Here is a 24,564-nt window from a genome sequence, read left to right on the forward strand (position 1 = left end):
CTAAACCGACTAACTAGAGATGGATTCCACTGACTGAGAAGGGCAATACATTCCAGGGCCACTATCGGTTCGAAGGGGCAGCTTTCCCGTCGGTGGCCGAGCTGATAGCGTGGCAGAGAACGAGCGGGGTCCCGGTGACGGCCCGCTCGGGCGCGCTGCTGCGGCGAGCGGTGCCACGGGAGACTTGGGAGCTTAATAACGACGATGTGCAGCTATGCGATAAGATTGGAAGGGTAAGTGTACACAGTATAGTAGAATTGATAGCCGTTGATGCACAGAAAAGTTCTCCAGTGGCGAGTACGGACCTAAAGACGTAGTAGACCAGCTTCAGCGTGGATCGATGATCTAGCGAAGGTCGCGGGCAACGCAGGACTGGTCGAATTGCAAAACCTGCTTTTGGCCAGCAGAGGACGTCTTTTGATTGAAACAAAATGCAACTTACTCAAACTTATAATCTTGCTTCATAACTATTGACAAAATAAGATTGCCTAGACAGTTACAATTACTTAACACATTTATTTAGCACCGGGCCAAAAGAGCGTATGCATTTCGCCATCTAGCGCCTATGATGGCTTGATCAGCACTCGCCTTAACTTTTTTTTAACATAAACAGACTAGGTAGGCTATTCGAAGAGAAATAAATAAATAATATCCTTGGACATTTTACACTGCGCTTCTAGTCCCAAACTAAGCAAAGCTTGTATGGGTACTAGACATACAACGGACGGATATAAACATACTTAAATACTTTTTTTTTTGTAAAAACATACATTATACATAGAATACACCCAGTCCAATACAAACAAATATGTTCATGCACACAAATGTTTGTACTGTGCGGGAATCGAACCCGCTACCTCCGGAATAGTAGTCCGTTTCGAACCACTACACCAAACGGTCGACAAAAGAGTCGATAATAAAGTCTACTGAAGTGGTATAATAAAATAAATTTCATAATCTCAACAGGGAAACTTTGGCGACGTATACAAGGCGCGCCTAAAGACGACTGGCCAAGAAGTGGCAGTCAAGACCTGCAGGGTGGCGCTGCCTGAAGAGCAAAAGCGAACGTTCCTGCAAGAGGGCCGCATCCTCAAGCAGTACCAGCATCCTAACATCGTGCGGCTCATAGGCATCGCGGTGCAGAAGCCGCCGATTATGATCGTCATGGAGCTCGTGTCAGGTGAGGTCATGAAAAGGAGAATTTTTAAATGCTTCGCCTTTTCCCGTCGGGAAATGCTTTGCCTACTGCATCAGGCATGAATCCATGTCGGCCGATGGAAACGGACACTACGGACAGTGGCTTATGTAGGCCTCTCCCCGTCAGAAGGGTGAAGCCTACTCACTATAACCAGATGGACGGTGTTCTCCGGAGCTATTGAAACGGAGTCGCGAGTTATTCGTTGGACATACGTTAGCTTGTCCAAAGTCCAAACAGACATGACAAGTTTGGCCCTGCCGTGTCAAAATCAGCTGCCCTAGGCCTACTGGTGAATTCACCACAGGTGAAAGTCCCACCACAGGTAGTGAAAAATATTGTTTGAGAAAATCTCTCAATTAATAACTATAAGGGATTATTTCAGTTTCAGTTGAACTTACGAGTAATTTTCAACTTTATCTTCCAGGTGGCTCTCTCCTAACATTTTTACGGACGCGGTCATCAAGCCTCGGGTCCCGAGCTCTCCTTGCCATGTGTCGAGACGCGGCCGCGGGCATGCGGTATCTGGAGTCCAAGAACTGCATCCATCGGGACTTGGCTGCTAGGAATTGCCTGGTCGGCGACGACAATATAGTCAAGATATCAGACTTCGGCATGTCGAGGGAGGAAGAGGAATACATCGTGTCTGGCGGCATGAAGCAGATACCGATCAAGTGGACGGCGCCGGAGGCACTTAATTTTGGTGAGAACTTGTTAATTTTGTAAAAACTTTCAGTGCTCATCATAACCCAGTGGTTTATGAGCACTGAAAGTTTTACCACAAATTGATAACGCCCAAAACTTGGATGCCGAGTTCAACTAGAGCTAAGTAGTTATACATACTTGACTTGTTATCTCTTACTCGATTAGGGGCCTACTTAGTCTCTGACAGTTAAAAAAAATACAGGAAAAATCTTATGAGGTGTTGAAAAGATACCAAATATAGCAATAACCTACTTTTTCATAAGTCCTCGACTGTTATAGTAATACGTTTTCTACTTGTTGTGTTCATAACACAATAAATTTCTATTGACGTCATTCCATGTGCTTTATTACCTTAAATAATCATGCGTACGTACGTAATTTCGCGTGTGCTATGACAAATATTTATTTCTCGTACTTAGAAATAGGACAAATGAAATTACCATTTCCTTGTGGTTTTAGCGTTTCAAAATTCGACACGGAAAATAGATAACCTTTCTAAACTTGGTTAACCTTTTTCATTATATTAATCAAATAATATTATGACTATGAATGACCTATATTTATAAGGATATTCTTCGTTTTAGGAAAATACACGTCGCTATGTGACGTGTGGAGCTACGGCGTGCTAATGTGGGAGATCTTTTCCAAGGGAGACACCCCTTATGCAGGGATGAGCAACTCGAGGGCCCGGGAGAAGATAGATGCTGGTAAGTTGTCGATATAGGTAATTGTATATTCCAGAAATAAATTAGTCCACAATATCTACATGAGATTGGAACCCAAACACCTGGGTGANTCAATTTTGGTGAGAACTCATTAATTTGGTAAAACTTTCAGTACCCACAACCAGCTTCGCGGGTTCTCATCGCCCAAAACTTGGCTGCCGACTTCAACCAGAGTTAATTAATACATTTCACTTGTTCTCTCTTACACGATTAGGGGCCTAGTCTCCGACAGTTAAAATAATACAGGAAAAATCGTATGAGGAGTTAAAAGATACCAAATATAGCAATAACCTACTTTTTCATAACTCCTCGACTATTGAGGTGGTATGATTTCTACTTGTTGTGTTCATAACACAATAAATTTCTATTGACGTCATTCCATGTGCTTTATTACCTTAAATAATCATGCGTACGTACGTAATTTCGCGTGTGCTATGACAAATATTTTATTTCTCGTACTTAGAAATATGACAAATGAAATTATCATTTCCTTGTGGTTTTAGCGTTTCATAATTCGACACGGAAAATAGATAACCTTTCTAAAGTTGATTAACCTTTTTTATTAAATTAATCAAATAATATTATGACTATGAGTGACCTCTTTATAAGGATGTTCTTCGTTTTAGGAAAATACACGTCGCTATGTGACGTGTGGAGCTATGGCGTGCTAATGTGGGAGATCTTTTCCAAGGGAGACACGCCTTATGCAGGGATGAGCAACTCGAGGGCCCGGGAGAAGATCGATGCTGGTAAGTTGTCGATGTATGTAATTGGAAATTATTCCAGAAATAAATTAGCTCACAATACCTACACGATATTGGAACCCAACCACCTGGGNCACCTGGGTGAACAAATTAAAAAAATTGTGATCAAGCAATTTCAGTATGTTAAGTTTAACTTTGGCAGATTGCTTATGATGGACCAAAAAATATCATTTGTGTAGGGACAGATTACGTAATAGTTACTGGTAGCTTATTTGTCTGTTTATATGCTCTCTAATAAATTCATATGATTTCTTAATAACGACAACAGTCAGCGTTCAAAAAACCTGACTTTTTTTAGGTGTGCTCGTGGTGTTACTTATTTATAACTGTGAACATTTCTACAGGCTACAGGATGCCCGCACCCGAAGGCTGCGCCGAAGACGTATACGCACTAATGCTGCGCTGCTGGGAGTACGAAGCGGACAAGCGACCGCACTTCCACCAGATCTACACCATTATCGATAACATCTACAACAGATAGCCACAAGCCACGTCACTCGCCCGCCTGTGGAACCGGATAGGAACTAAAGTCAAACTTACGGCCTTTTAGTACGCAAACATAGGGCAAGTGGCCGCGCCTTTGGTAAGCGCATCGATAAAAGACAGCTAACGAGCACATCACTAGCTAGACGTGTTGCTCAATAAATTCGATTATGCGGTAAATAAATCTTAGCATAAATTGATTGAGCACCAAAATAATCGGATTGTATGAAGCCGTTTATCGTAATTCAATGAATTTAATTTCTCGAGGTAGGTATAAACTTATTGACTGAAAAAGCGTGTTCTAAGAATAAAACGTGCCTGATAAGTCATTTTAAACAATACATCGACAATAATAAGTTAGATTTATTGTTTTTAATATAATCAAAATACTCTCGTGCAACTACATTATCGTAAGGTGTTGAAATATCGACGCTTTTAAACTGAAACTTTTATACTTTAGTAAGCCTACTCTTTTTATCGAATTTCTTTATAACTGACCACGTGTGTAGTGAGTGTAGTAAACATTACAAAAGCACCTATTGGATGATGAAAGACTAAGTGCGAATTGCGTCATGGACATGACAAAATAATAACTACTTAAAATGAGGTATTCCGCAACTCTTGACCTGGTTTGGGAACAAATGTATTGGGAGATGAGTGTTCACGCTATTTTTCATGTATGGATGAGTGATCGATATACTGATACTCTTACTGAACTACGTTATTCAATCATTGCTATTCCGAATTATAATTTAACGAATGTTAAGCATATAATTGTTGTAATAATAGGGGATAAGTGTGAAATTGCCGATTTTTCTTATTCATTAGTACATAATTCCTTCTTTTCTTTCTTTTACTAGTAATAAATCGTCAAAAACAGCTTGTCCTAAGTGGTTTCCCTTACCGTTACAAAAATATTAGTATCTTTTTAAAAATATAACTTCATAATTTTTTTCTTTAAATATCCTATAGCTTAATGTCTCAATCTACTCACATCATAAAATTCAGATTTGTGGTTCTCTAAAAACTATCAAAAATTAATTTTCTCAATTTCTCCATACAGAATGACAATTTCATACTTTAACCACCTAACCTAATAACATTTTATTTTGAATTGTATTCTACTCTCTTATGGATTTATTTTTATTCATAGTCGTATTAAGTACATTATAAAAGAGATAAATATTAGTATTTCTTTTATAGTATTGTGGATTGCCTCAGGTTACGAAATGTTGATCTCCTTCGGATGGTACTTTCTTAGGGAAGTAAGTGTAGCTACGTATGACCGAACTTTATTCGCATTGTAACTGAAATATGTTTTATGAAAGTACAAGTTAGTATCATTATTATGTATTTAAAGTATAACGAATATCGACTGTTTTCAATGAGTGTAAGTATTATTTGTGTAACACGATACGTTTATTGAAACTTAATACTTGATTTAATTTTGTTAGATAATACGATTTATATTTTAAACCAATATTTACTCTCTTATATTATGTTGACGCAGAGTGTTATTTTTGTATGTAAAGTTGCAATAAATGTATTCTATGTGATAGTTTTGTCTGTTGCTGCTGCCAATATGTAGTATTTTAGATATTTGTGCTTCCAGTAAATAAGCAAATGATGTAGGTTTGTAGGCGGCACGTGGTCGCCGGACAAAGGAAACGTACTGTTATGTTGACAAATGTAACACAAAGTGAGATATGGATACTAAAGTTTATTTGAGTGTTTAGTATTTTATTTAGTGTAAGATTGACTGTAAATATTTTTTCATGTCATATTCAATAAAGTGCCAGACAATTTTGGATTAAATACATGCGAAGTTTTAGTTTTTAGCCCACCTTTATTTAAGAAATAAGAAAAAAATAGATATCCCTACGCGACTTCACCCAATCGAAATATATAGCGAATGTAACGTTGTCTAGCCTAGCTACAGGAAATTTTAATTAAACCATTGACAATTAATATGTACAAAATTTATTAACATTATAAGGCACAACTTACACTACAAATACAGTTTGATGAGTTCGTCACTAACAGCTGACGGCGTGAGAATTCCTAGATCCGTAAACAATAAGGTAATATAGACTGGCGGTGTGTAATCTACTAAGGGATGCTGTTTCGTGAGGTCCTTACCAGATTTGAGGACACTTGAGAGGTACTTGAACTCGTTGGGGACATCCCTTTGGTTGAGAGGATATATCCGGGAGAATTTGAAGCTCTCTGTTAGAACGTAGACTGGTTTCTTGAGTTCTGATGCCGCTATACCGAGGCCGTAAGTGCCGATCTGCAAAGATGGAAGACAGTTTTTTACTTGATGAATAAAATTGCCTGCTGCTTGACTTGACTGAATTTTAGTCTGTCGTAGAATGACTTTAACGCGGGCTTTTCAAAAACCGGGATAAAAATTTTTGTTTTTCCAAGACATTCAAACTATCTCCATATTTGAACCCACTTGTACTCGTAACACAAGCATATTTAGCTTACCAGGAGGGGCGGGCGAGCATTCTACCACAACCACCAGAGGGTTTTCATTGGCAGTCAAGCTGTAGATCTTGGCTACACAGGAGTTAGCGGTGAGAAAGAGAGGTAGGAATAGTCCCGTTACCACGAGGTATTAACGGGACATAAATAAACTAAACGGGGTTAAGAAAAAGCCGCCACAGAAGAAGCCACGATAGCCGAACGGTGAAGGGGTGGGACTGGCCGACTCGTGATCCGGGGAACGCGGGTTTGGTCCCCGCCGCCGCTCGACTATTGTGGTGAGCTCACTCGTGATACAAGCATATTTAGCTAAGTACGAGGGGTTAACGGGACGTAATAACAAATTACTAATAATCTTTTGTAACAAAAAAAAGATCATTTGTCGGCCGTTTGGTGTAGTGGTTCGAAACGGACTACTATTCCGGAGGTAGCGGGTTCGATTCCCGCACAGTACAAACATTTGTGTGCATGAACATATTTGTTTGTATTGGACTGGGTGTTTTCTATGTATAATAAGTATGTATTTACAAAAAAAAGGTATTTATGTATGTTTATATCCGTTGTCTAGTACCCACAGTACAAGCTTTGCTTAGTTTGGGACTAGAAGCGCAGTGTTAATGTCTGAGGATATTTATTTATTTATTATCATTTGAGCTGCACCAACCTTGTTGATGATGCCGCCGCTCTCCGTGACGCCCTCGGCGCCGATCATGACGAGGTCCACCTGCTCCATAATGTATCCTACTGCGCTGTCCAGGATCAATGTGGCGTCGATGCCCGCAGCCACCAGCTGTTTGTGCATAAGCTCACTGCAATACAAACATATTTTTTGTTACTTAAAAATATGAAAATGGCAATTCAAAATTTGAAGCCTATTTGCAGAAATTATATGATTTTTATGACTTTAGTGGCCGTTCCACTTTAAACTTGAAAATAAGTTTAAAATACTTCAAAATGATTTGGCAAAATTCATGTTTTACTCGCCCTAGATGCATATTTTCTAAAGAAAAGAGTCAACACCCTCAGTCAAATAGTGTGTTTAAAGCCTATTTGCAGAAAATAAGTGACTTATGACTTTAGTGGCCAATCCACATTGAACTTGAAAATAATTTTAAAACACTAATAATTATAAAGAAGTTTTTATCAGTGAAGTTTACTAAATTCTGCAAACCATTAATATAAAAAAGTTACTAACCCACTATTATCTGGAGATGACATAGTGACAAACACTTGAAACCTTTTATTAGCTTTTGATGCTTCTAACATAGCTTGTAATACTACTCTGGACCGAGAATGTGTTAGGATTTTCTGTGAACAAACAATTTTGCTTTGAAATTGATTTAATACACATTTTTAGAATCATTATAAGCCAGAAACAGCTTTGATAATACAATAATATTAGATAACTTACACAACCATCACTAATGAAGGGTAAAGCTTGTTTGGCCACCTTCCCTCTGGCCTCAAGCAATGTGTCAAGGAATATGCGACCTCTCTGCAACATTATCTGTTCACATTCTTCAAATGACTGCAAAAAGAAACAAGATATGTTTTAAATTTTACAAACTATAATTGAAATACTCATTGCCATATCTTATATAATATGATAAGATTTTATATTTAACTAGCTTTGTGTGTCATAAACAGACTATTGTATGTTTGTCCCCCTTTTCAAAAACTGGGGAAAATCTTTTCTTGGTATTTCTCTCAGTCTTTATAGATCAAATTCCATTTAATTTGGTTCAATGGTATAAACGTGAAATGGTAACAGACAGTTACTTTAGTATGATTTGCAATACAAACCTTAACATCTAACTTTGCCAAGGTTATGAATCTCATGAAGAGTTCGCAGCCGGAGGAAATGGCCGTTACAGGCTGGTCGCAGTGTCGCATCGCGTCTACAGCCAACTGCAGGTTTAAGTCCAGCTCTCTCACTGTTGCAACTAGAAAATGTTACAATTGATAAAGTGCCTACCTATGGCAGTTATGAGTTAATTAAACACAACATCAACGGGGTCATAATTCAACTAAGTAACAGTAACATCAAGACTTACAGCCGTATTCACAAACGATGCTTGCTTAGGTGAAGCAGAAAATCGAACGCACAGCGTTGAATAGAGCTCTGTGGTTGGTTCATGTGTGACCCTGTGCCTCCACGCGCACTGGGAGACTGGGAGACCTCATAGTAATGTTTGTGAATACGGGCGTTAAAGATTCCCCAAGGCTTTAATCAGTTGTATCATGCATTGATGGCAAATTGTATACAAGTACCTACCTTTATAGTTTTCTATCACAGTCAAAAGGGTTCGTATAGCTGCAACTCCTGCGGATACATCCTCTTCTTCTCTCAGTATTTTGAGGAATATATCTTGAACTTCTGTGAACACATGAGCAAGTTTTTAAAATTATTGAGTAATCCGAAAAAACGCTACGTGAAAATTGAGGTTTATTAACAAAAATGTTATTGGAAATCTTACCTTCCTTTTTCATTTTGGAATTAAGTTTTAATCCAGTAGAAAATATTGGACGCCAACTTTATATTTTAATTAATATTTATTTAATTTTCAACATAACCTCCCACAAATCCACATAACGAAATTGACATTGACAGCTGACCGATGCTGACGTTGACAGATTACCAAATTTACCAAGTTTCATTTTATGCAGTATGTGTTTTGGTGAAAATATAGGCAGGCATTACGCCCATTCAAGAGAGAGCCATTCATTTAGGACGTTCTCGGGTTTGATTTCCAGACAGGATCAACAAAACCATAATAAAATTCTACGTTGGCAATATGAAGACCCTGCGTAAAAAAATGCTTTGTAAATATTTAGAAAATTGAATTGAATATGTATGTACTTTCATTTATAGATGCATACAAGTACCTTCCTAGGCATAGAAATTGACTAAATGATGGTAAATACCATTTCATGCTTAATTATATGTATTAAACCCGGAATCAAACCTGTTTATAGCACGAGCTTAAAAAGTTTCCTTGAGTAAGTCAGTCTTTACAAGTAGTGATGTGAGTACACTAGTATAGGTACTACCTACTGTTGAATATACTTTTTTAATACCTACAGCCATAATACCTAATAAAATGTTATGAAACACGAAATTACTATTTGAGCGTACTTACCTACAGAATAATGGCTTTACTTACATAAACAATGACGAGACCCTTAATTAAGTATTATATCTGCAAAATAAGATGTATAGCCTGACCAGGAACATAAAAACCCTCGCCATGTTGCGGAAAATTAATGGTACTAATTTCTTTTAATGGCAACAGTAACTGAAAATGTCAGTCTATTGCTGTCAAAGTGTAAATAAACTTTATTTTAAATGTGCGCAAGGGTAGATCCGCCGATTTGATTCCGCGAGATTTATTTTACGTTTTTTGAAAAACTTTACAGGAATGCGTGCAAACTAGCTTAAACTGAAAGGTTAAGCAATGAGCTTTTTAGATCAGTGTGAGGCCCTTAGATTCAATCGTTATTTTAGAAGTAACAAGCGTCCAAATATTTTTTCACAAAATGGTAATGACGTTTTCCCAATGGTAATGATTTTATTAAAATGGTAATGATCTTATGTTAATGGTGATGACGAAATATAATTTTATAGTAATACATTAAATTAAAATAACTTGAAAACTAAAATTTAGATATAATTGTTCAGCTAAACACCAATTTTATCTATGTTATTTTCCTAGCTAAGCACGTACCTATTAAAGAATGGGTTGGAAATAAAAGTAAATGTATTCAATAATTTAATGAATTTATTGAATTTGGAACAATACGGACATTAGTTAANCGCCTCTATGCCAGGGTTTTTATGTTCCTGGTCAGGCTATAACGATGTTAAAATTACCTTACCTACCTACTGATTAAATACAATAAACAGGTTTAGGAACTTTGATTCCAATAAAATGGAATCGTTACTGGTTCGCCGAGAGCACAAAGATCAAATTATATATTTTTATTTAAAATACTCAACGGATTAGTTGATTCTTCTTTCTTGTTAAGCAGTCTGGCTCTGAAGTGTTCTAGACCTGGCGCGAGGCGTAAGTTCACGTTTTCAACCCCTGTTTGCAAGACTAATTACAGATGTAACAGTTTTATTATAACTTTTTATTGATGCTTACAGTGATATCGACATATTTCATTTGAAGTTGGCGCAGTTTCGTTGCCTGTTGAAGGGTTTATAGATTTCAAACTTTATTATTATAATAATTTTTTTAATCTACTTAAGAATTAAAGGTTTTGTTGTGCATTTTTTTATATTTTGTGATTTCAAATTGCTCGCACTCTGCATAACTTTCAATTAACTTGTAAAGTTTATCTGTGGAAACTGATTAGGCTTCTGTACTATTTATTTTTTAAGCTCACATGTAACAACTCATGCTGTTTGTTTCCTTAAAGAAAAATAAAATAAAATAAAATTACTGAATCTACCTACTGAAATAAACCTACTGCGACATCTAGTGGCCAATACGATTAGAAGAAAGCATTTCCCCAATTCGGAAATTATTTATTGCCCATATTAGGGGTATCAACAATGATTCTTATTGTTTCAAATGACGCAAAGTTTTGCAAGGGAAAGTCATGGCCGCACGCGCTGCAGCCAGTTCACCTGAGTACTGTAGCTCGGCTGGCCGGATGGCTAAGACGCTTCCATCCTCGTAAACCGCGCGCGGAATTTGTAAACTTGCGGTGGACAGCGACCTGACACTATGGGCAACTCCGCGTCGTTGAAACTGAACGACAAAAGGCGATGGCAGTGAGTATTATCGTATTATCGATTGTTCTAGTTTTAACGTTTGAAAACATTAACATTACCCGTTGCAATTAATGGTTGCGCGCATGTAAAGTTAAATAATACCTAATCATATTCTGTATGAGCTTAGTTAAATTATTTCGCACTTAGTATCATTAGTATCTTCTGCTTTTACCACAAAACTGATACATATTTGGAATAGGTACGAGTGGTCCTCTAAGGAATAAAATGCGCTCCATGATTATTTACAAATTATTGAGAAAATTTATGGGGTGGGTATTCGCGAAAAAGTTTGATTTAATCAAAAACAATTCAATTTCGTAAACAATAGGGTTTTTATAATTTTTAATGGGATTTTTATTAGGTACGTAAACGTTACGATTACCTAAGTACCTATGTACCTAAATACATCTGTCTACTTCACAGGCACGTGTTACTATGTAAGTAATTATTTATTAGGTATTTAAATTGTGAATAATGGCAATAATATGTAAAGTTTACTTAACGATAATTGCCTAGCAAAGACACTAATAAAACTACTAACAGAAGATGTAACTTGTAAGTTTTAACTACAAACTGAACAACACGCGTAAATACAGTGTAAACGTAATATGTACCTAAGTAGTCTATCGAAAGATCAAGCGAAGAAAATCTGCGTTCCTTTACTATGCGTTTACGAAATAAGATACCTATACGTTTATATTTACTGTAGGTAGGTATAGCTACTATGCAACAGCTTGCTACAATAAACAAGTTGCACGAAGTTACTTTGCGCTAGTTACTAACGAATTACATGACAGCTAGTACAGTAACTAAGTATAGGTAAGTTATAACCAAGTAAAAATAAACTATGAAATTGGCGCATAATCATTGTGATATATGACGAAAGGCACCACGGTCGTGTGGCTTTGATGATTGACATGATTTCTTACTCTAAAAGATAGGTGAAATCTTTGTGGTTATTACCTCTAATGATACTATGATAGGGGATTGAAAATAAACAAGAAATCTACTTAGGAGTAAAATGAGAAATCGCTGTCGCTGAACTCATTAATAGCCTGTATAAAAAGCTGAACAATAGGCTAGTTTCCTAAAAAATTTTCCGTCATGTTTAATATCAAAAAATATTGGACACATATATTTTTATTAGTCAATCTAACAAATAATTACATAGTTATGGTGCGTTGAAGTTCCGCACGACGTCACAACGTGCGGCACTTTTATGCACGCATTGACGTCACGGGCCTCTTCTTATGAACTTTGGCGCGCTTTATCTCTTTAAATTTTCATTAGTTTGAAAAAGTGAAAAATACGTGTAGAGTATTTTTTGATAAGTTAACTGACGGACTAATTAAAACTCTTGCTTTTTGACCCAGGAAACATCCCTATTTGTGTTTAATTTAACACGTACATGTTGAATGAGAGTTTCAAGACACAACGCCCGTAATAACAAACGACACCTGAAGTTACGCTGAAAATGGTCTCTCCAGTTTCTTCGGTCCATTCCGAAACTAAATATTGAAGAAAACGCTTTGTTTTTTACTCCTATGATGTTTGAGTCCCTTTATAAGTTTAATTCTTATAGAGGACAGTAGATCAGAATAATTTTTTTTTGTTATATCGCACCAATATTATCGTGGTGTGAGTACCTTCTTGCGCACCTGCAGCTTACTAATACCAGTTTGTATTCTGTATTTCTGTAATTGTACATCATAAGTACATCATATAACAGCTAGTCATATAAACCTCGTACTTCATTGTGGTTGAAACAGGTAATTTATAAAAGAAATATAAAAACATGGAATGAATCACATGCGGAAATTAATTCATGTTTCTGCTAGTTGTTAACGTCAAGAGTGGAATTGGATTGGAAACGTACATTTTAAATAAATCAAAGACTTTATGGTGTAACTAGTTATCTAAAGTATTACGTGTTGTTTTTGTTATCAGTTTAGGAGTTTAGTTGATTACTTTATTTAGTTATTAAATAGACTGAATCAAATCCTTGACACAGCTCAGGGTGAGCCAAATAAAAACGTCTTGATTCGTGGATTGCACTCCTCGGTCATTAATTTACTTACTTAGTGCTTTTGTTTCATGAAAAGGTGCTATGCCTTATTATTGAAGTCTATTTGTGGCTTATTTTTGAATAGAATATCATGTAACGTAAACAATATAACACATTAGTTTTAAAATTAAAAGTAAAAAAAACGTACTAAGAATTACTTTTAATGTTGGCCTAGCCTAGCTAGGATGCGCGCCGCGATAAATAAGCTTTCATCGTGTCATTTTATCCATTTTATGCGATAAAAATTGTCGACAAAATGGACGTCTAAAATCCTCGATAAAATTTTAACATGGTGCGCATCTTAGGCCTGCAGGTTTTCAGTTGAAACCATTGTGAGGGGGCGTTACGCGCAGTAACAAAATATTGCATCCCAATAATCCAAGGTCAGTTTTCTTAACAAGGGCATTAAGTAAATATAACGTAGAATGAATTATTTGAATAATAAATAACATATTTATACCTAATCTTATTACTTACCTTAGACAGACGATTACCTCACTTCGGGATAAACAGCTCATGACCCGCTGACATTGTCTTTTTTGCGACAACAGTTTTTGCCAGACCTTGGCATTGTTAACGGATTACAGGTGTTTCTTAGATTTAACTAAGTACTTAACATAATTAAGTGTAGAACAAAAACGATTAAATAGTTACACTTTTTTTGCAATTTTGAAGTGGTGTCATTGCAGTTTGTAAAATTATTTTTGTTAATTATCTTGGTAGGTAATTCCACCATAATAAGTTATAAGAATAAAAATGTTTGGAAATAAATGTATGAAACGTGTTTTTGTGCGTTTCTTTCTTGAAGTAACAATTTGTTGTTGTTCATACTACGGTCCTCTCTACATAGCGAGTTTAGCTGTGTTCTAAGCAATTGGTTAATTTGCCTATGACCTAATCTGGAGCTAACGATGTTGCTGATAATATGCAGATATTACCTACTTTGGAAATTCGCATGAGCTTTTTTCAACTGAAAAATCTTACCTCTACATCATTGCGGAGAAGTTTGCTGCCAGAATTAATGGCACGAACTTAAGTTTTTTTATGACAGCCGCAAGGTAGTGCTATGTAATCTATTACAAGGTGCAGGAAGTGCAATTAGTGACAGAAGCCGGCGACCTCGACCCGGGCAGGCTCTGTGCATGATACAGATGTTGTTCAGAGGGTCATTAGTTTTATTCTTAAATGTCAAAATGGCGGTTACAAGTTTATTATTTTATAGCCACTTCGTTGCAACGATTTGGGAAACGAGATAGTTACTTCTGCATTCAATCAAACATTGCAAGGGGGATCTGGGAACAAATAGTAATAAACCAAAAAAGTTGTCTCTACATATTGAATCGAAACTATACATAAGTAGGATCAATGATTGGAATCTATTCTCTTAGATCTTCATAAAGTGTTAACTACGTCTTCGAAAAGCTGGTCTAATCCTATCCTACCTATCTATGTGTAGGTCACTCTAACTGGTGACTAATCTACAGATCTTTCTTACAGTCTAAGAGCTAGATTACTATCTGCTACCATTCATGAGCTTTATGAAGTTCATCTTTTTCCTCAGTTTTCGATTACAATAATTCATTAAGTTCCTTTTTGACCTATTAGTACCATTTACATTGAAGAGGTAATAAAAAAGTTTTTATCGTTGTCGCATGCCAGGCTAAAATGCCAATGGTTAGAAAACTGGTTCAAATCAAATCGAAATTATCTTTATTTATTTAGACTAATTAAATTATGTACTACTTTCAAATCGTCAAATGCTCTTAAGCACATACTCGTACATACATGTCTCATTCATTTTGCCCTACCAGCGCTTCGAGACAAACATTTGGCAAGTGCTGAGAAGAAGCGCCGCAACAAACTCAGTCACCACTGTCTGCCGGTTTAAAAATATAAATATAATGTCAGACAACATCTAGTCAGCTCTCGGTCTACCTCGAGTCTGTCAGACACAACGACGCCTAGATTGATCGCCGCCATTACTCGCGGATCCGCATATCCTCGCCATTGAGGTGTCGACCCAGTTTCTTATTGCGACTTTGACAACCTTTGTGCTGCACAAATTTATTTCGCATACGGTATTGAGTGCTAGTGCTACTCATGTAAGGTAGTCATTGCAAAATAATAGAAATGACTAAACGTTTTCTTATGCATAAGCACATCATGTTGTATTTATTGAGAAACTTTAGTCTAAGATAAGATTTTAGTTTAAGTAATGCAATGGAGACTGCAACAGAGTAAATATGGGATTCTGTTGCCAATTACATACTGAATATCGGCTGATTAGATCTCTAAGTAGACTAAAACCTCCGCTTGCTCCCTTAAACTATCAATGTAGAGACAATGGAGGATAACTTTTCGAGTTTTATATATCCTTCCGTGATAAGGAGAACTGTAGTCGTCGTCGTCGTCGTCGTTTCAGCCAAATGACGTCCACTGCTGGACAAAGGCCTCCCCCAAGGTTTTCCACAATGAACGGTCCTGCGCTGCCCGCATCCAGGCTCTTCCCGCGACCTTTACCAGATCGTCGGTCCACCTAAGTAGTAGTAGAACTGTAGTAGTAACCCTTAATTTGTTTTTTTTACTCTTCTTGTATTTGTATATCCTGATATTCTGTTGTGTGTCTATTTTAAGTGACGATTAAGCTTGTGTAAACATAATTAATAGCAGTTAATCGGCACTTGTCAACACTTTCTCTACGAAAAACATCAACCTGTCAACATAATTGAGGAACCTAATATTATGTAGATTTGTTTGTGAAGCGCACATAATTATTGCTAAATAACAAACATTACAATGATTTTATTCGTCAATCAATCGATCAACCTGTAAAATTTACGAATCGTACTTGTTTGAATTGTATAGAAAGACATTTGGGCTGTAACTATATTTTAGAGGTTCAAATAAATACATACGACGGATTTTACTACCTTACAAGGGTTTACTCATTACTATAGTCACCCTGTATGTAAAGTTCAACTGATGAATCATCTATCTATACTAATATTATAAAGCTGAAGAGTTTGTTTGTTTGTTTACTTGAACGTGCTAATCTCAGGAACTAGGTACAGGTCCCATTTGAAAAATTCTTTCAGTGTTAGATAGCCCATTTATTGAGGAAGGCTTGTAGGCTACCATTACGCTACGAGTAATAGGTGCAGAGCAAAAATGAAAAATGTTGCGAAAACGGGTTCGGAAACGGCACAGCTATTTTAAAGTATAAAATGTAGCGTACAGCATAGTTTGATTACTATCGAAGAAATGAGTTTTAAATCAGGCGCTCGAACGAATGTTAAAGTGTGTGATTAAACGACAAGTTGCGTTTTTNAAATTGAGAAACCTAATATTATGTTGATTTGTTTGTGAAGAGCACATAATTATTGCTAAATAACAAACATTACAATGCTTATTCGTCAATCAATCGATCAACCTGTAAAATCTACGAAACGTACTTGTTTGTATTGTACAGAAAGTCATTTCGGCTGTAATATATTTTAGAGGTTCAAGTAATACAGACGACGGCATATACTACCTGACAAGGGTGTTTACTCATTACTATAGTCACCCTTTATGTACCTAAAGCTAAACACTGATGAATCATAAGTATATAACTTAAATATATGTAATGTAACGTAACATAGTTTGATTGCTATCAAGAATAGAGTTTTAAATCATGCGCTCGAACAAATGTTAAAGTGTGTGATTAAACGACAAGTAGCGTTTTTTGCGGTTGTGATTTTGCAACGACACCGTCGCCACGTCAGCTGGTGGTTAGTATGAAGACTGTCTGCCGGCAATTATTTCGTAAGACCGGCGAGGGACTTAATTTCTGTCATCCGATTTAGTTTATGAGGCAAGAACAACTACTTACATACTATAAGACTTACCCTACCTAAATGGTGTACGAGTATTTTTTTGAAGTAGTTCCTCCTACATTAACGGAAGTTCATGTTCTTTCGAGGTAGACACTTTTCGAACCACTGCGAACCACTTTCCATGGGTAAACATCAGTTTGCTCTATAAACCTTATGAAATTGCGGGCAAAACCGTACGAACTCAAGTGGAAGTAGTAATTAGTAAATGTTTAAAGGCGATTATTGATGCTTAAATAGTGCTACCACCTAAATATGTTTATTTACACAATATTAAACCATATAACTTAATCAAAGAGCCTACTATCTTAATTACAACAATTATTAAATATTTAATTGTATTGGCTACCAAAGTTATGAATGCATAGTTGTTTAAAATACATATAGGTACTTAACGCATGTAAGTTGTTAGGTTCTTACAATTTCATTTTCTTTTTTTTCTTGAGATTGATGACTTTCTGTGATTGTAAAATCCAATTGAAAACTTAGTATAGCAAAAACAATAAATTCATAACCAGTTCAATGAATTTTTTTTTAACTCTACGTGATCTACAAACATAACACATATTACACATACTTATATGCATAACAGGTTAATACTAGCTATGTACCTACATGTATGTGCACTATACGTATATAAACAGTCGTTATCATGGGCTTATCAGTTGTTAACGATCTAGTATATTTCCTCTTGCACTCGTTATACAACTATGTCTGTCAGGTGTAATATAAATGTTGTGTTAACTAAAAACTAAATTAAATATCTGAGCCTGATAAATCCGCATTTAAATAATCTTAGTTAACATTTTGAAGCTTCAGGTCTAAACTATCTCAAAATTGAATCTATGTAGTTATTATTAATACCTATGATAGCTGCGCGCGACTTCGTACGCGTGAAAATAATTCGAATAATATTTCCCGTTTTCGCAACATTTTTCTCTTACTGCTCCGCACCTATTTAGGCCGTAGGGTGATGTTACATATGTAACATCACCCTACGGCCTAAATAGGAAAGCATATGCTTTCCTCGATAAATGGGCTATCCAACACAAAAATATTTTTTCAAATCAAACCAGAGTAGTTCCTGAGATTAGCGTGTTCAACCAAACAAAAACAAACAAACAAACTCTTTAGCTTTTAATATTAGTATAGATGTAGTTACTTTTGTTACTGTAAAGTAATTAATGGTAAGTATATTATGCATAACAGACAGCTTTTCCAAGAAGCGAATTACCATCGTCGTAACTTAGTTTCATCCGCGTTCACGATAATAAACTATTTTCGTAGTAGGTACGCTACGAAATTAAATTGAGATAGTTAGCTAACTTGTTTATTGTGATAACTTTGTAAAAACAAGTGTTTTTATTTTGTATAAGTTAAGAGTAAGAGACAAATAAGCTTCCTTAAGAAAGTGACTTAACTTACTTGAAAGTATTTTATAACAAAAAAATATGTAATATACTAGCTAATTAAATAATTACTATTATTATATCAGAATAGATAAGAAAAATATTAAAACCATGAGAGGGCAGAGAGATTTAGTTCGTTGTATAAAAAATGGACAAAAAAGCTTCTTCTTTTCCAACTTTAGCCAAAATTAGCTTTGCTACGAATCAAACAAAGACCTTCGTAGCACCTGACCCTGTCTGTACCACGGGAAATTTTTTGCGCCTCCCCTGGATGACCATCCGTAGTATACACCAAGATAAACCCTAATGACCCTGCGCAGCTTTCTAGCGCCCTTTCTCCAGGCGCGAGGCGTCACGCGATCAGCCGCAGTGGGCGAGTGCGCGTGCGCCGCGCGACCTTGCCGTGATCTTGACGCGACCCGCGTGCCACGCATGTGCACGGCTTGTATCACATTCCGACATTTGACCAGTCTTAACTTTATTCTCATAATTTACTTTAATTTAGGACAAATTGCATCCGGTGTTAAATTAATCAGGAAAATCAAATAACTAACTTAATTGTCAAGATAGGTTAATAAAAGTTAAGTATTTCAGAGGAAGTTGGCTAGCAATTCATACGCGTAGCTTAGAATTAAGAATTGATTTATTCGTTAAACTTATCACAGGTATGAAATACGTACGAGTAAATGATGACTTTTAAGCCAATTATATGCGGAAAATTACAAAACTACAAAACTTACAATACTTTGTGTTTTTATATTTACCAATAATTAATAAATCACGTCGCACATCCTACTACCTACAATAACAACTACACCGCACGAAGAGATACTATGCGGTTTGTTCAAAATGGCATCATATCAGCCATTTTTAAGTGAGTGTGAGATAAATATTTATTGTGACTAAAAAAATCTTTATTTATTATGTAGTCCAACGATTAATAGGTATGGATAGATAGCGAGTCGATGTCTGCTGATATTAGCGTGATCAGCAGCTTCCAACCTTCAGTCGTCATTTCGAGTTCGGCAGAGCTCAATGGCACTGTATTAAGAAAATGTCCAATTAAATTCTAAAACTCAATCTAAAAATTATTTTAAAAATTTCTTACCTTTAGTAAAACTTTTTTTAAAGTTATTTGGGTATCTGTGATAATATTTGATCTCCTTTTCGGTTATTTTTTTTATTTACTATGGAATTCCTTTCTCGCAAAGTCAAATCTAACAGCCAAATTGACACCCGTCAGATGAACGGCGCAGGAGACATTTGCAAAAAACGGTGAGTTTTATATACTTTGCACAATTTTACACTGAATTATAAAATTTTTCGTTTTGGAAAACTATATTATTAAAGGGAAGCTAAAATAATGTCATCAAGAAAGAGGATTCAATCCAGTAAATACTTTTTATTTTTTTTTAAAACGATTAATATTTTATATTTATTCTGCAACATCAGTTTTTTTGTATTTTAGTAATCTCGCAGGCTGTTAAAACAGCTGTCGTCAACAAGTCTAACTTACGGTAATTAAATTATCCAGGATTTTCTGTATAGTAATAAAATCTGCAGTAGTCTCCCATAGTCTCAAATAAGATACTTCATGTAGAGATACAGGAGTAAAAATGAGTAAAAATAGATAGATAGTAAATACCTAAATTTGTATCACAATATTTTATAAAATTCAGGCTTGTAGAGACGTAGTGTAACTTAATAGCGTTAGGCTCACTCATGTTTGACTAGAATCAGTAATCTTATTTTACTGACTTGTTGAATCTTATTTTGAGAGGAAAACCCATTCTTAAAATAAAATAAATAAGGTGTAAGACTAAAAAAATATATAAAGGAGAACAAAATTCGTTCTCAAAATCATGTCATTTTTTACCAAAAAGTTAAACGCACTTTGAACATTTGTTCAACATTGTTGTTCTACATTTTTTAAATCTGCCTTATAATTACAATATTAATTTTGCAGTGTGATTCATATGAGCTGTCCCTGTCGGCAGGACGGTATGGCGTGCCCCGCGGTTTTGCTTAGGTACTACAGAACCTCGACTTAAATCCCTAATAAGTAGGTCAAATTCTTCGTAGCTATTTCGTAGTTTGGCAGCTTAGATCTGTAGATGTTCGTAGATTTCGTAGCATACTCGTAGCAAAAGGATTTTTTATGTTGAAATTAGACAAAATGCGAAAGCTTGATTTTTTCTTAATGTTTTTTGAATGCTATCATGTTTTCAAGCTTTTACCCCTTTTGTGCTATTCACAAGAAATAAATAATCCTGTCTTCAACAATAAAATTCAAGACTGTATTTTTAACGTCTAGTCTAGTCTGTTTAATAATTCAAATTCTTCTATAGACCGAAGTTTGAATAACACAATTCCTATTTGATCCAAAAACTCTGAAAACATTTTTCATATTGAATTTTCTTTATTCGAAATGAATGCCTAATAATGACAATAACTTTTAGCATAAGTTAATGACTAACTTAGTTTTCTCTATTTGGGGTTTTTTCGCGTAGGTACTAAGAGAATTAGACCCTGGCTATATATTAGACAGTTATAGACCGTATAAATTGCCTCTGAAAGGAAAATAAAGATACCTACGTCGATAATAAACTGTTAAAGTTAGGTTTTCTGTACTGGCCTCTGTAATTGCTAGGGGTCGCGTCCACGTTAAGATCGATAACATTGAAGAGGTCGTGTAAATAGAGGTCACTCATGTCGCACCACCGTGCCTCGTGGGTAGGACATGATGCGTTCGAATTCCGTGTTAGCTGTTACGGGGTTAACAATTTAATATGAAAAAGTTGTTTTGAGAGTTCAGAGTTAAAAACTTGAACAACAAAGTTCTCTTCATGTTTAGGCAAAGTTCGATCACACTCACTCTTGTGTATGTTTACCACAGGAAGGTAGGTATTTGAGGGTAAATAGATTGACAAAATACAAAATTTAATACATATTTACAAATAAAATAATAGTAGGTACTTTTTGGTGCACCATATTGTCAAAGTAGAGCGAATATTATTTATAAACGGAAAAGTTTTTTCTAAGTAAAACAATAGTTTTGAAATTAAATACAAAAATTAAAAAACGCTTTCACATGACGTATTGTATTGTTACATGTATTTTCACTGAAAAGTAACCTCAAGTCATCCCTGACCCATCCGTATACGCATTGCCGCAAATGTTATTATTCCCACGGCTGGTGTCATTGCCCCGCGCCGCGCCATCTGTTATCGGCCGGGCGCAACCGCACTGGTTCGTATCTGCGTTGTGGTTCGTATCTCGCTGAAAATTTTCCCGCTTTCCCAGGAGCGAGACCGCGATGAGTCCAGCGCCCCCCGCGCACCGAGACAAAAGTGGCGCTCCGTTCGCTGCCGCCAAGCAGTCGCAAGCCGCCGGCGGAGGGAAGTGTACGTACGACGTCATGGAGCGCGATCGCATCGGACTGTGGGGCAGCGGCGATGGCCAGTCCACCAGCCGCCTGTCCGGCCTGGACCGCCTCAAGCACCCCGGCCTCAACAAGGTAAGCCAACTGTTACATTGTCAACAATCCATCATCACAATATTCGGTTAGGTCATGGTTGCATTCACGCATCGCCGGGCGGAAGTGTTTGGCTCTTCAGCACATTGAAACATCCACACTGACCCAGTTAGCTGACGACCAAGTGACATGTGAGCCGGCCCCATCCGTCGATTGTATTTTAATGTTTGTTTTGAACTTTATTCCCGGCGCGAAGTTCACGTGGGTCGCGGCGCGTGTCAACAAACGCTCACCTGATGTTAGTTAACCGTATTTATTAATTGTGTTTGTTAACTCCGCGTAATCGCAACGAGGAAAATTATGCAATGTCAATATTGGTATCCGCTGACGTTCTAACTACGATATTTGTGCAAATACTCCATTGTAATTAACCAGACTTTTAACAAATGCGGATGTTGTTTACTACATATTCTATCTGATAAAATAGTACTTGAAATATAAGTTGCAGGAGATTATTTAAAGTGCATGGATGTGTAGTCCTTCCTGAAAAATCTTGTTATCTTTGAACGTCAACAGACTGGCCAATAAACAAAATTCAAACAAACCAGCTGTTTGCTGAGTCATCCGTTATAACATAATGCTTTCAAATAACGCGTTCGAGTTTCAGGCTTTATAATATAATAATTATGTAAGCAATTACGACATTGCTCTGTAAAATATTTTCTCAGTTAACGAACTCGTTAATTAAATAAAAGGAGATTAAATTAATAATAACGAGGGTTATGCGGTTATGCTTATAACCGCGGAAAATATGCACGCTGAAACAAAATACAAAGACGGGAAACAATATAATAAACCAAAGAATAGAAACAATTTTATTCATAGAGCTTGTTGTACGAGGATGTAGAGATTTAGGTAAGCAATTATGCTGACACTTGCTTACCTGTACAGGTTTGTTTTTTCAGTTCAGTGTTAATCATGTTAAATATGATAATAATATTATTTTTGTACATCACACAAAGTAAGCTTTACTAAAGAATTTATAATGGCGGTCTTATCGCTAAATGCGACCCCTTCCAGACAAGGTCGGTGAGACGGTTGCATTATACGACGAATAAGAGGGTCAGTTTTATTCTAAAAGTATTGAGAATCGACATTCAAATAACGTTTAATTTAGGTTGATATCCTAAAGAAACGATTTTAATGTTATTCACTCCTAAAAGTTGCTTACAAATTGACTTATCAAAGCACTCTTGTAGATCTTGAGATATCTCCAGTCGTTCCATTTATCCAGAACATTTTGTGCCTGCTTTCGTCGACGATATAATCTAGAAACGTTCTCGTCCTGATTCGCGACGCAATTTTATACTCAAAAGAGCCGGTGGAGTGGCAATACCTAGCTAAGAGGGGTCGCGACTGGCGGGCACTCAGGGGTGACTCGGTTCACCCTACCCTCATATAACTTGACTTACATTTATGACATAGGAATATTAAATTTTCATTATGGAAACGAATAGGTACGCCACTTTTACATCTAGAGGCAGGCTCTGTCTTATTTTGAGGTAGTTAGCTTAGAAATTTTAAATTTCTTTCATCAATATTTGCCAGAAAGGCACTACCTATTTGGCTGTATGCCAAATTTTACTATAATATTTTCCATGTTTGTTTACTTCTATATGCATGTAGCATTCCTAAATAGTATAATAGTAACGCAATATAATTTAAGCATGAGGATAGTTAAGTACCAGCTGTTAAGTAATGCTAAAAGTGCCTACATCATTCACGACTAACAATAAAATTTGTGTGTATTGAACACCTAGATTTTATTTTAAGTTTTCCTTACGAATTGGTGATGATATTAAAAATATTATGAAAAATTCACAAAGTAATTCAAATAGCGGTTCATATGACCGAAAAATGTTACCTATTACATCAAAAACGTCGTTCTGTTATGAGCCTCAGAGGATTTGGGTTTTTAAAAAAGAACACGAGATTAATAGGATAAGACAGCCGTCTAGTTCGGATGGTGGAATGAGACTGACTTGGAAATGCGAGGTATCGCAGGCTATGGATGGAAAAGGATGAGTCGGCAAAAGGCGGAATGTCAAGTAAGCAATATAGGGTGCGAGGGCTATCTGTAACACCTCCCGGGGGTAGACTAAACATCGGGGTGAAATGAGCGATGTTTAGGAAAAAACGGAAAAGGTAAGAATTTAGGTTTTACACATTTCTGCGTATACTAGGAGATGGGATTTCTTCTGCATCAGGATGACGTTTAATGATCTTCAAGGGAATGGCTGGTTCGGGAGTTGGAGGAGCTGGAGCTGGTTCTACAGGTAAGTTTTCAGGATTGGCGCGAGAGGATCTCGGGAAAAGGTAAGTTAGACGGCTGCGCGATTTAATGCATAAAAACATTTTTAAAATGCAAAATATTAAAATTATACATATAACGATTATGAGTGTAATCGAGTAATGAGTTTCGTATTTAATAAGGGGATGTTGATTTAAAATTTTATCAGTTTGGTCAGATATCGATCTTAATTTTGATTTCGTTTCCAAAGTAAAAACATCTAAATCAATATTTTGTAATTTCAAGGGGACTTC

General features: G+C 36.3%; 3 protein-coding genes across 12 annotated transcripts in view; 2 read left to right on the forward strand and 1 right to left on the reverse strand.

The window, feature by feature from the left end:
* FER (tyrosine-protein kinase Fer) overlaps window positions 1-5,689 on the forward strand; it is a 47,497-nt gene extending 41,808 nt beyond the window's left edge. For 2 of the 7 annotated variants that reach the window (XM_028306085.1, XM_028306086.1), the window contains exons 10-14: window positions 57-233; window positions 967-1,180; window positions 1,623-1,898; window positions 2,485-2,607; window positions 3,734-5,689. In XM_028306085.1, coding sequence (XP_028161886.1) covers window positions 57-233; window positions 967-1,180; window positions 1,623-1,898; window positions 2,485-2,607; window positions 3,734-3,870 — 927 coding nt within the window. In that variant the 3' untranslated portion in view covers window positions 3,871-5,689. Of the gene's footprint in view, window positions 1-41; window positions 234-966; window positions 1,181-1,622; window positions 1,899-2,484; window positions 2,608-3,251; window positions 3,375-3,733 lie in introns of all 7 variants that reach the window. The other 5 variants (XM_028306083.1, XM_028306084.1, XM_028306079.1 and 2 more) reach the window with 4 other exon arrangements.
* A 147-nt stretch (window positions 5,690-5,836) lies between these two features.
* Window positions 5,837-8,948, reverse strand: eIF2Balpha (eukaryotic translation initiation factor 2B subunit alpha). The gene is made up of 7 exons (XM_028306091.1): window positions 8,837-8,948; window positions 8,635-8,736; window positions 8,163-8,302; window positions 7,771-7,887; window positions 7,555-7,667; window positions 7,024-7,168; window positions 5,837-6,162 (listed from the first exon to the last, which is right to left on the reverse strand). Exons 1-7 carry the CDS (start codon window positions 8,847-8,849, stop codon window positions 5,881-5,883), a joined length of 912 nt encoding a protein of 303 aa, XP_028161892.1. The 5' UTR covers window positions 8,850-8,948; the 3' UTR covers window positions 5,837-5,880.
* A 2,029-nt stretch (window positions 8,949-10,977) lies between these two features.
* Window positions 10,978-24,564, forward strand: part of LOC114353914 (NADP-dependent malic enzyme) — a 42,999-nt gene continuing 29,412 nt past the window's right edge. For 3 of the 4 annotated variants that reach the window (XM_028306090.1, XM_028306087.1, XM_028306088.1), the window contains exons 1-2: window positions 19,492-19,760; window positions 21,789-22,002. In XM_028306090.1, coding sequence (XP_028161891.1) covers window positions 19,675-19,760; window positions 21,789-22,002 — 300 coding nt within the window. In that variant the 5' untranslated portion in view covers window positions 19,492-19,674. Of the gene's footprint in view, window positions 11,140-19,491; window positions 19,761-21,788; window positions 22,003-24,564 lie in introns of those variants that run through there. The other variant, XM_028306089.1, reaches the window with a different exon arrangement.

Source organism: Ostrinia furnacalis, unplaced genomic scaffold (assembly GCF_004193835.3).
Source record: "Ostrinia furnacalis isolate ACB-3 unplaced genomic scaffold, ASM419383v2 OfSCF1862, whole genome shotgun sequence".
Classification (NCBI taxonomy): Eukaryota; Metazoa; Arthropoda; class Insecta; order Lepidoptera; family Crambidae; genus Ostrinia; species Ostrinia furnacalis.